This window comes from Equus quagga, chromosome 15 (assembly GCF_021613505.1).
Source record: "Equus quagga isolate Etosha38 chromosome 15, UCLA_HA_Equagga_1.0, whole genome shotgun sequence".
NCBI classification, from domain to species: domain Eukaryota; kingdom Metazoa; phylum Chordata; class Mammalia; order Perissodactyla; family Equidae; genus Equus; species Equus quagga.
Window position 1 is genome coordinate 12529689 of NC_060281.1, and position 13934 is coordinate 12543622.

General features: G+C 36.2%; 1 protein-coding gene across 11 annotated transcripts in view; it reads right to left on the reverse strand.

Moving 5' to 3' along the window:
• The window catches only part of MLIP (muscular LMNA interacting protein), a 231919-nt gene that overhangs the window by 77704 nt on the left and 140281 nt on the right, over nt 1-13934 (reverse strand). For 6 of the 11 annotated variants that reach the window (XM_046641218.1, XM_046641217.1, XM_046641223.1 and 3 more), the window contains 3 exons: nt 6618-6683; nt 6451-6534; nt 6281-6340 (listed from right to left, as the gene is read on the reverse strand). The exons of 2 other annotated variants lie outside the window; for them this stretch is intronic. In XM_046641218.1, coding sequence (XP_046497174.1) covers nt 6281-6340; nt 6451-6534; nt 6618-6683 — 210 coding nt within the window. The remainder of the gene's footprint in view (nt 1-6280; nt 6341-6450; nt 6535-6617; nt 6684-13934) is intronic. 3 more of the 11 variants (XM_046641215.1, XM_046641216.1, XM_046641219.1) reach the window with 3 other exon arrangements.

Genomic DNA, 13934 nt, shown 5'->3' on the forward strand with positions numbered 1-13934 from the left:
CAGAGCACTCAAATTTAACCACTACACCACCAGGATGGCCCTGGGACTTCTGGTTTTAAGCAGAGGAGGATCATAATCTGATTACGCTTTAAAAGGATCTCTCTGTTTGATGTAGTCAGAATGCATTATAGTGAAGCAAGGATCTAGAGAAAAGGCTATTGTACTATCCCGCAAAACATGATGATGGCTCAGTAGCACAGAAGCAATGACATAGTATGTTCCATATATATTCTCAATCTATAGCAACAGGATTTCTAATAGAAGAGATGTTGAATGTGAGAGAAAGAGAGGAATAAAATGTGACACCAAAGTTTCTGGCCTTGAGTAAATGAAAGGCTGGGATTCTATCAATGGAGATGGGAAGGCAGGATATGGAATAGTCTTTATGAGAAGAGATCTAGATTTCATTTTTGAGATATTTATTAGAAATCTAAATGGAAATGAAGAGTAGGTAGCTTGGAGACTTGAGTCTGGAAGAGAATCCTGGACTAGAGATATAAATTTGAGAGTTGTCCACATATTCTCAGTTTTCAAAACATGAGACTGGGTGAAAACACCAAAGGAATGAAAAGAGAGAGAAATGAGAAGCCCAAGGACTGAGCCCTAGAACACCCCAATACTGATATTCTGGAAAGAAGAGGATGGACCAGCAAAGGAGACTAAGAAATAATAATGACCAGTGAGGTAGGAGAAACACTGAGAGAGCATGATGTCCTGGAAGGCACTAGAGGAATGTGTATCAAAGAGGAGGGAGCTATCACCTGTCTCCAATTCTGGTGAGATGTCAGCTCAGGTCAGGATTGAGCGTACAGTAATGGGGAGGACTTCGGGAACCTTGGACAAAGCGGTTTGCACAGTGTGGTGCCATCTAAAGCCTGAATGGAAGGGATTAAAGAGGGAATGGGAGAAGAATAACTGAAAGTAGAATACAAATTTTTGTCATTCTTCCCCATCATACGATCCGTCTTTAATCTCATTAATAACCTTAAAATTTTCTTCACTGACAGGTGTTAGCTATGAAACAAATAAAGATATTAACTATAAATTTCTTCATTTTCCCACCATCAATCTATGACCACACTTGCATCTGCACCTCTCATTTCCTCTATTTTCTGGTCTGTTACAGTAGAGGACATTTCCAACTTCTTAGCAAAGGATACTCATTTGAATTAGGCTTTAGGTTCTATGCTCTTCTAAAGGAATTTTGTCCTTCAGGATCTCTTTTTCTTATGTATAATCAGTACCTCCTTCTCACTGAATCAACCTCACTAACATATCAACTTGTTCTTATTATTTTCAGCTTTAAAAAGCAGACAAAAATTCTTCCTTGACCTCACTATGACCCAATTTCCATCTTCTTAGCCCAAGATGTCAAAGTAGCTGTTTTTGTTTGTTTCTTTTACGTCCTCTGCCTCTGCTTTCTCACCTCACAGCACTTTTCAACATCAAAGATAAGGAGAGCAAAGGGGTAGTATAGGGAATAAAAGTTAAGGATGGTGAAAAGAAATATCTATGAGGATCATATCAAGGTGGTCCTTCAGCCTGGTGGAGAGAAAGGAACAGTTAACTATAGGTTTACACAACTTGCCAGCTTCTGGTGAGTCCCTTTCCTGATCCCTTCCTTGGCGATGACAACTGGGACAGCTATAGGAAAAGAGGAGTGTAGAGTGCCATAAGCACAGGTACAGGGAGGCCAAAGTGGGGGTCAGTGTCACCAGGGTGGAGGAGAAGCAGTAAGAGGGAAACGGTTGATATTATGGATTTTCTACATTCTGAGGATATGCCCAGAGAACTTTGATTTTCCATGGAAAAATAGAAAGACACCTGAAAAATGTAAATGCTGTAAAGGAGAACAATGGTTCAGCCACTGCACTCCTAGATATTTACCCAAGAGAAATGAAAGCATATGTCTGTACAAAGTCTTGTTTACAAATGTTCTTAGCAGCTCTGTTAGTAATAGCCCCAAATTAGAAATAACCCAAATGTCCAACAAGTGGAAAATAAAGTATGGTACAACCACACGATGGAATACTACTCAGCAACAAAAAGAAATGAACTATTTATACATGCAAAAATATGGATGAATCTCAACCGCCTTCTACTAAGTATGAAAAGTCAGACTCGAAAGACTGCATACTGTATGATTCTATTTATCTGACATTCTTGAAAAGGCAAAAGTGTAAGGACAGAGAAAAGAGCAGCAGTTGTCCATAACCTGGGTTGGAGGGAAGGATATACTGCAAAGGAGCATAATGGAACTTTTTCATTTGATGGAAGTGTTTTGCATCTTGGATGTGGTGGTGGTTACACAACTGAATAGCTTTGTCAAAACTCATTGAACTGTACACTACAAGGGCGACTTTTACAGTGGGTAAATTATAACTCATAAACTTGACTTTAAAAAAAACTATATAAGCTACAATAAAGAACTTAACATGGTGATTGGAGAACAGGCGGGATACTGAACAAATTCTTGAACTGGAATATCAGATCAAGAAATCCTCTTGAAGGAATTAGGAAGCAACAGATAGAAAAAAGATATAAAGATTAAGAGAGATGGAACACAGAAGCAAAGGTGACAAAATGAGTATGAGAGTCGCAGGAGGAAAGAAATGTTTGAAAAAATAATGATTAAAAATTATCCCGAATGCAAGGGGAAGAAAATATTGAGGACTTCGGATGAAAGGTCACAGAGAGTATCGCTACAGACGCACAAGAGAAAAAACAATGCACATCTAGACACGTTATAGGAAAAATCAGTAACATCATAGATACAGACAGAATCCCAAAAGATTACAGAGCCACTCTGGAAACGAACACTCTGTAGCGCAGGAGGAAATATCATGCTGACAAAATACTTCACAATTATGTTGTTGAAGAAGATGATCCTGGGGGGAAAAATGTGTTGAAGTGCAAGGACCTGTAATTTTACACCCAGCAAAACTATAATTTAACTAAAAGGGCCAAATAAAGATATTCTCAGGAACATAGCCATAAAACCACCACAAAAGATCTTGTTTAATACAATTTTCAGCAAGATTCCAAAAGAAGAAAAATAAATCCAAGAGAAAGCTACGAATGTGGGAGAAATAAGGATCTAAATAAAGAATAAGTGTCTAAACAAAGAAGAGATCAAGAAAAATATAAGCATAAAAATTCAGACATAAAAGTCCAAAAACTACTAACAAATTATGTCTGCATATATGTATATATATGGAGGGGTCTCTATATATACATATCTTGATTAAAAACAAGTGGAAAGTGAAAAGTGCTATAGTACTTACCTAATTTTGTAAAAAGATATTTGTAAGCTTTAAAATTGATAGGAAAATAAACATAATTATTGTCTTTAATAATTTATGTGTAACTACAAAAAGTAACAAAAATATAAAGTAAAATTTTCAAAGTTTTCAAACCAGTCAATGTCAAAATATCCAAAGGAAAGCAGGAAAAGCAAAAAAGAAAACATTTTAAATAGAAAATCTAAAATAAGATAGCAGAAATTAGTCCTAAGATAACAAGAATTACAGTAATTATAAATGGCTTAAGGTCCCAGATAAACAAAATCTCAGATAGAATATAAAAGTGATATCCAGAAATATGTTGTCCTGAAAAAAATTAGACAAGTGGATACAAAAAGATAAAAAGTAAAGTAATAGAAAATAGTAAAAAAGTAATAGAAAAATAAAGTAATAGAAAATATTTAAAAATTAATAGAAAAAAGTAATAAAAAATATCTAAGAAAACATGAATTAAAAATTACATATATATATTACTTATATAAGGACACTATTTTCATACTAGAGTAAAAAGAACAATCTTAGGTGCAAAAGGATTATATATGTTATTAAAGGTTATGAAAATCAAAAGATGAGAAGGAACATCAACACATAAGCAACAACAATATAGGTTCAAAATACATAAGTCAAATCCAATAAACCCTTCTCTAGCTTTATCTTTCTCTTCCTCTTGGCAGCAATCACCACTATTTTATTTTCTTAAACACTCGCCTCTCGTAGCTTCCATGATATCATAGTGCTCAGATTTTCCTCTTACCACAATGGACCTCTCATTCTCCTTTGCTGGCTCCCACTCACCCTTCTTTATTGGACCTACAATGTTTTGTTCTTTGGAGCTCTGTACAGGGTGCTCCTGTACACATCGAGAGCCCTGTACATCGATGTGTTGGTCATCCTCAGATCTTTCCTACCAGCTCCAGACCCACAGGTTTCAGGCCTCCTTAATACACACCTCAAACTCGTCCTGTCCAAAGCTAACATAACCCTCTTCCCTCCATTGCACTGCCCCTCCTTCACAGTTGACTATGCTCAAGGCAGAGACCTGGAGCTCATCCATGAATCCATGATTCTTCTCTCCTTCATCGCTCACATCCAAACTCCCAGCAAGCCTGACATGTCTCTCTCAAACCCACATGCTTCTCTCTAGCTCCCCTGAAGCCACCCTATCCAGGCCACCGTCACTGACTGCCCCTCCGACCTCAGCAGCCTCCTCACAGCAGCCATCATGATCTTTTTCGATAGTTTCATATTATTCATGCCACCCCCCAATATTTTACATCTTCCCATTTCCTTGGAATCCAAAACTCATGCCATGGCTTATAAGTATCTGAATCACTGTCTCCAGCCCACCTTCTCAACCTCAGTTTAGACGGTTCACCCCTGGCTCACGCTACTACGACCACTCTGGCTTTCATCTTCATATACACTAAGTGTTTTCCTGCCTCGGGAAATTTGCACATGCTTCCTTCTCTGCCTGAAGGCTACTGTCCCTCCTCTTTCAATGGCTGGCTTCTTTCCCTCTTTGCTCTCAGGTGAATTCTACTTTCTGGCCACTGCATCCGTCATGCGCCTCTTAGGTTACTCCGGCGTGCTCAGCATTATCTCCCTCGTGCCTCACAGTGCCAAGCCCACAGTAGGCACTGAATAAATATTGATTGAATGAAATAACTGCCTTAAATTTAGTGGCCTAGAATAATGCATTTTTAACACTGTACGCATCAAATATTTGTTAAATAAATCAATAATTTTGATTATTATTCACATATTACTTCTTAAATCCTATTCCTATTATGTTTAATATAATATATTTTTATATGTTCAACAAATAAAATAAGAAAAATATATCTTAGAATTTATAGAGTATCTCTTTGGCAAATCAAACAAAGTTTTGTATTTTTAACTTAAAAGACAAAGAATATACAACAAAATAGATTACACACACAGAAACTACTATTATCCATTTGTAGGTCCTCTCTACTAAAGTATAACTTCTTAATACTGACAGTGATTGGTTACTGGGTTTCTATGTCATTATTAATGGATATTTGTCTATAGTGTTACAATTGAAAATTAGGAATACTCTTCTAATCATAAGCAATTCTGTACATTAAAACCAACTTCCTACACACAATGTCCAATTTTTTTAAAAGAACAAGCAAAAAGTATTTATACTAATTCTAAGAGAGGAAATAAGGCTGACAAAAAAACCCTAACAATTATCTATAAAGGAAAAACCATAACCATTTTGAAACGTAGAGAAGTACATCCGTCCTGTGTTCAAAAAAATATTTTGGAGAAATGTAGTATTTTATTCCAACAAATGAAAATGGCTACATTATAAGAAGTAAATGTTTAAAATTCCGTTACAACAATTCATGCTTTAGTAATACTCTAACAATCTAAAATATCCAGTTTTCTGTGCCTCTGAATCAAAAAACAATGAAATTAATTCAGTCAACCAAAAGAAAAAAATTCCAGAAAAAATACCTGTGCAAAAGCTCTGAGACTAATGTGACTTTAGTCGACTTCATTCTCCACTTCTGTAAATTACGTGAGTACTGAGGCTAAGGTTTAAGACGATATTAAGCCACAAATTCTACATGCAATTCCATACAGCTCCTTAAAATGCCAAAATATAACAACATAGTCTAGTACATTGGCTTTCAAATTGTTTGGAACTTGACCCACAGTCAGACATAGATTTGACTTTGCAGCCTGTACACACATATTTAAACATGTACATGTAAACAAACTGAAACAAATATCAACAATACCTACTCACTATTTGGAATAGAGTCTGATGTCTTACATTCTTACCATTCTATTTTTAAAATGCTGTCTGCTTACAACAACAACAAAAATTCTGGCTGCTATCCACTAAATTAATTTCCCAATTCGTTATTAGACCTCGACCTGCAGTTTAAAAATCATTGATCTGGTAGGCCTTACGGTTCAGTAAATCATATGAAATACATACATACTTTGATTGTGTCAGAACCCAACAATGTCTGTAGGGAACTTGAAGGAGAATCAGAAGAATGCTGGAAAATAAAAAAAAAGGACAAGCCTGTGATGCCCCATACTCAAGTAGAGAGAAATGAAGAGAAGCCAAGCAAATGTTTGAATTGCACATTCTAGTCTAAGGCATTACCATAGACAAGGAATCCTGTAAGACCTTATCAATGGTAGCACAGAGCTCTTCAGTTTGCTGCCTGAGCTGTGCAGGGGAACAGAACTGGAAGAATTGAAACCAGGTACTGAGTTAGCAATGAGTTTCGGGGTTGCGTTTCAAAAGCAGGGGTAATCTGAAGTCATTACCTCCAGAGGTGGGTCTAATGTTTTGTCCTTGAAGACACTGTCAGTCTTGGCTGGTTCATCTAGTGCCTAGTGATAAATGAAATAGTTCTCATGTGAGGCTTTTAGTCAAATATAAATGTAATAGAAAGTCTCTTCAAAGAGAGCCCTGTCTATCCCAATATTTCCAAGAAAAAAATCTTTGAATGATTTGATGTGCTATCCTCTGACATGGAGGCATTTTCCACACTTGTCCAGTTTCTCCTCTGGAATTAATATGTCCAATACAAGGTGTTGGAATAAGGAAAGGAGGCTGAGTTTTCAAACATACAAATTTGGATGTCTCATACATCCAGATGAGCCTTGTCCTCTTCAAAGAAGTCACCTTGGTAAACTACGCACAGAAATAATGAGGATATAGCCATTTCTGAAAATATTACAAAACTACTTTTGAGGAAATGCTTCAGGACCAGGTTATAAGAAACACGCACACACACACACACAAAATCTTGCCTCCTTTTTAATCATTTATATCCAAAGAAGTCTTGGCTACCTTATTCATCAAACTTGACCTCAAATGGCATTTAACTATTTTGAAACATACTTTTTATTTATTGTGATATGTTTCAGCTGTATAAATGAAGAAAACAAAATAATCCTGTACATTTACACACTCCATTGAGAATAAAGAGCAAAGTATTATAAAAAAAATAGAAACCAATGTGTACTCCTCACTGCTTCCTTGTTCTCCTTCCACATGAAAAGTAACCACTCCCATTAATTTTGTTTTTATCATTATATGTATGTCCTCAGTTCTTCTAAACATATTAACATGTGTATACATCACTAAACAATACATAAGCTTATTTTGCACAATTCTTCTAGTTTTATGTAAGCATAATGCATGCTTCTGGAACTTACTTTTTTTTCGGTTTTGGTTGTTTTTTTTAAACCACTTTATCAAGTTACATTTGACATACAGAAACCTGCACCTATGTAATGTGTACAACTGATGATCTTAGAAATAAGTATACATCCATGAAAGCATCTCCACATTCTATGCCACGAACATATCCATCACCTCCAAAAGTTTCCTTCCGCCTTTATTGTTACTTTTTCCCTATAGTTATTTATTCACTCCCTTCACTTCCACATACTGTCCCATTGTTTGAATATTCCACAACAAAACGGATACCTTCTTCTATTGCTGGATATTTAGGGCGCACCCTATTTTCACTATTGTAAATGGTAACAACTATCACCCATGTACATGTTTCTTTATACACGTGCTCGTAGTAAGACTAAAGTAGCTGCACAATAGGATAATAGAAGATAGTCAACTTTATCAAGTATTGTCAAATTGTTCTTTAAAACAATTGTACAATTTCATGCTCATAATATCAATGAGTGAGAGTTCTTGTTTTCCAACTGTAAAAAAATATTAATATCCTGATATACCTGAAATACCTCTCTTTAGTTTTAGATTGCACTTCCCTCATAATTTTTGAGCATCTTTCATATGTTTATTTATGTTTTCTTTCATATATTTGCTCATTTTTCTGTTGGATAGTCTGCTTTTTATCTATTTGTTGGAAAATTTTACATGTTCTGGGAACAAAGTATTTGTCAATTGCATGCGGTACAAATGTCTTCTCCCACTCTTGGCTTTCCTTCTCATGATTGTGGTGATGTCTGTTGATAATACACAGTTTCCATTGCAATGTGGTCAAATTTTTCAACGTTTTCCTTTGCGATTGGTGCTTGCTTTCAAAAACTTTTCCCTAAAATAAGAAGTTACTCCCCTAGGTGGGAGCCTTCAAAGTTGGGGCACTAGATGTGCGGTCTAAATCCTTCACTCCTCAGAGAGAAGCTGGGAGTTCCCTCCAAATGGCCTGGTGCTGCGACAAGGGTGGAGTTTATGGGGAGTGTCACAGCCTTTCCTACCCATTTTGATGTGAGTATTTTCTCATTCACCCGATGTGTGGGAGTCACTCAGATAGTTTCTAGATTTTTCTCAGAGGGCTTGCTCCATGTGTAGCTATACATTCAATGTGTCCATGGGAGGAGAGAGGCTCAGGAGCCTTCTGTGTCTCCATCTTTTCCCTGTCTTTTATCATTCCTAAGATCTATTTGTGTCTACCTACTTTTTTTAAATCAATTTCTCTAGAGAATTATTAATTTCTAATCTCTTAATTGGACTAACTTTTGGCTTTGATCTTCTTTGGCATACTCACAATCCATTTCAGTAATTTCTGTTCATATCTTTACTATTTCCTACCTTCTACATTTTTTTGGATTTATCCTGCTTTTCCTCAAAGTATTCCTTTTGTTGCATTCCACAAGCTGTGATATGTAGTATGGTCACTGTCATTCAATTCTAAATACATCTTTAAAACTTTCCAGTAAGCTTTCTTAGACCCATGGGTTATTTAAAAGTAGTTTTCCTTTTTAATTTTTAAAAATATGAGGATTTTTTTCCAATTTTTAGTTGCCTATTAATTTAGTTATATTATGGCTAGAGAACTTCTTCATAATAGTAATTTCTTATGTAGTTGAGATTTATGGCATAAGACATGGTCAGTTTTTATAAATATTTAATTTATGCTTAAGAAAATATCTATTTTCTAATTGTTGTCCACAGGCTTCTGAATGTGTGTATGTATATGTGTGTGCATCTATTAAATCAAGATTATTCATTGTTTTGTTCAAATCATCTCTAATTTTACTGGAAGTTTTGCATGCTTATTCTATCAGTAATTGAGAATTGCATCATAAAATCTCATGGAATTGTAGTGGGTCTGTTAATTTCTCCCTGTGATCCTAGCAATTTTTGCTCAACATAATTTGAAGCCATTTTATTAGGGATTCATAATTAGAAGAAATATTCCCTACTCTTGAATTAAATTTTTATCCTTCTGAAGTGACTGTGTTTTTCCTCAATAGTGCTTTGTTTCTTAATATCTCTTTTGCCTGATTTAACCAAATAATTTGATTAGCATTTTACTAGTATATAATTTTTTGCCTTTTTATTTTCAACTTTCTGGATCCAAACCTCAAAAGTTAGTGCTTTATAAACAGCAAATGTCTAGAACTTATTTTTTCAGTCCAGTCTAGTCACCATTGTCTTTTAATTTGAGAGGTTAACATTTCTTTTATTATAATTACTTATTTATTTAAATTTGTGTCCAAAATATTTTTGTTTTACTTTTGTATCACTTTTTCTATTTCATTTTTTATTCAATTTTTGAATTTTTTAAATTGATTAAATTTGGGTTTTTTCTTATTCATTTTTTCCCCCTCCACTAATTTGGATATCGTGGCAGAGACAATGCTAGGCATTCATCAGTTACTTTCATTCTCTCAGGCACACATATACATTTCCTTGGTCTCAACAATTTAGGGATGGGCTTGGGACTGATTCTTGTCAAATGAATGTGAGCAAAAGTGATGCCTAACTTCTGGTGCAAGGCAGTTAAGAGTGGATATGACTTCATCATTCTCTTTCATCTTCTTCAGATCACTAAGATGCAACATGGAAATAGACTACATTCCTGAGTCACTATTAGAGGAGAGCCAGGTGGGAGGGCCAAACCAACCTATGCCAGAGTGTGATGTGGGAAGGAGATAAAAGCTGATTGTTTTAAGCCACTGAAATGTCACGGTTTGTCTATTGTGGCAGCAAGTGTTGCTTACATTATCTAATATAAACATTATTGACTATTTTTTTAGAAATTAACCTTGAAAAATTTCCCATTCATTCTAAGGTCTAAACCAAGCAATACAAAATCTAGATTAGATTCACATAATCTACAGTTATGTGTCGATTAATGACAGGGATGCTATCTGAGAAATGCGTTGTGAGGTGATTTTGTCACTGTGTGAACATCATAGAGCGTACTTACACAAACCTAGATGGTATAGCTTACTACACACCTACACTATGTGGTATAGCTTATTGCTCCTTGACTACAAACCTGTACAGGGTACTGAATATTGTAGGCAATTGTTTTATTTTGATCATCAATTCCAGGTATTTTAAAGCAGGAAGTTTTGGGGCAGGCCACATGGTGCAGCGGTTAAGTCCAGTACACCCCTCTTCCGCAGTCTGAGTTTGCAGGTTCAGGCCTCCAGCACAGACCTACGTCACTTGTCAAACCATGCTGTGGGGGCGACTTACATAGAAAAGTAGAGGAAGATTGGCACAGAAGTTAGCTCAGCGCCAATCTTCCTCAAGCAAAAGACAAAAAAGAGGAAGATCGGCAACAGATGTTAGCTTAGAGTGAAACTTCCTCACCAAAAAAAAAGAGCAGGAAGTTTTTCAAGATATCTAGTTCCAATCCACTTTCAAAATTTGACTATCTACCAGCATTAAGGTTATTTGAAAAATACATGCCACGATTTATGAAAGCAATTACAAAAGAGGTTACCAAAAATGTGACAAACAATTGCAGACTAATTAGAATAAGTGGGTGGTCCCTAAAGGCAGTTACTTTTAAGAGAAAACGATCACTTAAATATATATGTTCTGGTAGGTCTGTAAACAAACATACAAATAAGATTCAGTTCCCTATTGCCATATCTTATATATAACCCTTTAGAATTACAGGCTGCCCTGTCTTCTTGTTCAGATTTACCTTCTATTCCTCATTCCCTCATTATCATTCTGATAAGGTCATATACCGACCAGAGAGTTTCACACCCGTCATGGAACCATGGAAACTATTGCTCACCAGAATCAATTTTCTTCCTTCTAACAGAGTCAGTGATACAACAGATTCAGAACTGTTAACCTTCACCAAGAGGCACCATGTCCAGATGCTAGAGTCATCATTTCAGCATGGGGTATACCCTTAAGAACTCAGAAAAGTGACATCTAAAAGATAAGATTTTACAATCCCCTCATTTCAATAACTCACAAGGGAAAATACTGTCTGGAAATTTTTTCCTCAAAATCCACTTCTCTGCGTTAAATAACAACATAGAAAACATTGGCTATGATAACCTAATAGGAACACCTGAGATTGCCTCTTTCTTATCGTAAAAAAAAAAATCTCTTTTGCTTTCCTCCTTCATCCTCTAAACTTATGACTAATCATGAGTAATGAATAGCAGGGAATAGAAAACATCAGAAAGATAACTTCCAGGTGAGGTTCAGACAGTTTAATTTTTCCCTGTCATGGTGTTTTAATCACCATATATTTACCTGTTGGTGAGGGAGGGGGAGGGGTTCCCACCCTACCATTATGGGGATGGCTGAATACATGACACCTGATGCTGGGCAGATGAAATCAACAACAGTTTATTCATCCCATATATTCACAGCCCGGGGAAGAGAACGCTGCAAACCATACAGGGCCACACAGGGGTTGTGCTCAAGAACAGAGTGAACAACCAGGGGTGGTGGGAGGCAGGCTTTGTAGTATCCAGATGGTGAGGTGTCCCCCAGGTCCATAGAAGGATGTGACTGGCTTGTCTGGATGCGGGAACTGTACCTGGTCAGTTTGATAAGGAAGGTTAGGGAACCTTCTCTGTGGGAGCAGAGTAGGGAGGGGAGCATCCACCATCTGAGGCCCTCTTAATTTCACCAGATGTCGAGGCAGCACGTAATATGGGGCCTTAATTTTAGGCTTTATGCCACACATGGCTTCCAACCATAAAGATAATCGTGGAGAAGAAAAAGATCAGAAAGTAAAGACAAGGACTAAGAACAAACTCCTTAGGAGAGAAGCTGGGTTTAGCCCCTCCTCACCTTTCCAACAATACCTTCTGTCTGCTCCTCGCTCGCAGGCTGCTGTTTAACCACAAAGAACCACTTGGGTTCTTTGAGCTTGTGGTGACGTTTTAACTACATGTTATTAATTCTACCTAGATTGTCCTTCCTCTACTCTCAACTCACTTTGAGAATTCCCATTCACCCTAAAGTCCCTAATCAAACTCCTTAAAATATTTTTTTTTGGCCTTCATACCAGGCAGTCTGTCACTCCCTCCTTGGTGGCATCATCTCACTTTGTACATTTTATCATAACTACTTTTCAGCTGTATCTCTACCCTACTGGACCATTTGCCCTACTACAATAAGGAAATAAGGTATTTATCTTTGCAGCCCCAGGATAGAGCACATGATACATGCCCAGCAAAGATCTTTAAAATGAATTGAAAGGGTAAACTGACAAAGAATTGAGTTAGATGAAGGATGAATCATAGAAATAGTATGGTTTTAAAACTCCTCAGTAAAATGCTCTAGAGAAGTGGTTTAAACTCTTTGAATATTTTAAATAACAAATTATTTCTTTTCCCATATTTTAACTAAATTTGTTTACCATCAAAGATCTGAGCATGTGATCAATATTAACATAACGAGATTTTTTTTTTTTTTTTTTTGCTGGGAAAGATTGCCCTGAACTAGCACCTGTTGCCAATCTTCCTCTCTCTCTCTTGTTTTTTTTTCCTCCTCCAAGGGCCAGTACATGGTTGTGTATTCTAGTTGTAAGTCCTTCTATGTGAGCAGCCACCACAGCATGGCTACTGACAGACAAGTGGTGTGGTTCTGTGCCCAGGAACCAAACCCTGTCCACCAAAGTGAGCGCACTGAACTTTAACCAGTAGGCCATCACAGCTGGCTCAATGAGCAGATATTTTTTTCAGCTGAAGTCAAATAGGGTTAATATCCTGGTTACTCTGTGGGAACTTACTATAGGCAAACACAACTTTTACTAGGCTATTTAAAATATTGAAATTTACTCAAAGAATGAAAAAAACTACTCAGAACTCTTGGAAAATCAAGGAAGATATATGGTATTAGGTCAGTAATGCTGAAATTTTGAAATGGAGACAAGTCTCAGACTGCATTAAAATTTAGAGGGGGGATTATTTTGAGTTTAAATAGCTTTGAAATTTACCAGGATTGATTTTTTTTATTGATGAGAAGTTATTTGTCAAATGTATCATCTTGATCTGTTCCTTCTAGCAGCCATAAAAAGTAATTTTTTTCTCTGTAGTACAAAAATGTACTAAAAGAAGATATATTAAATCTCCATTAACAAGAAGTCTGACCATAGATTGCTTTTTGACAACTTAGCCAGCAGGATTGTATTGATGTTTCCTTAGATTTATTCATTTTGAGTGAACTTCTCTCAGAATATTCTCCAGTAAAAGATTTTTATTAAATATATACATTTGTCTACCAAACAGGACTATAGCCAAGTGAGGGATAAATGAGGCATGCTTTAAATCCTATTTTTAAAGATTTTTAACTAATATAAGTTATCAGAAATATGCTCATGAAAAGTGGTTATATTTTGCTCAGAACAGCCAACTTTGGGACCTAGATTTTGAAAAGAA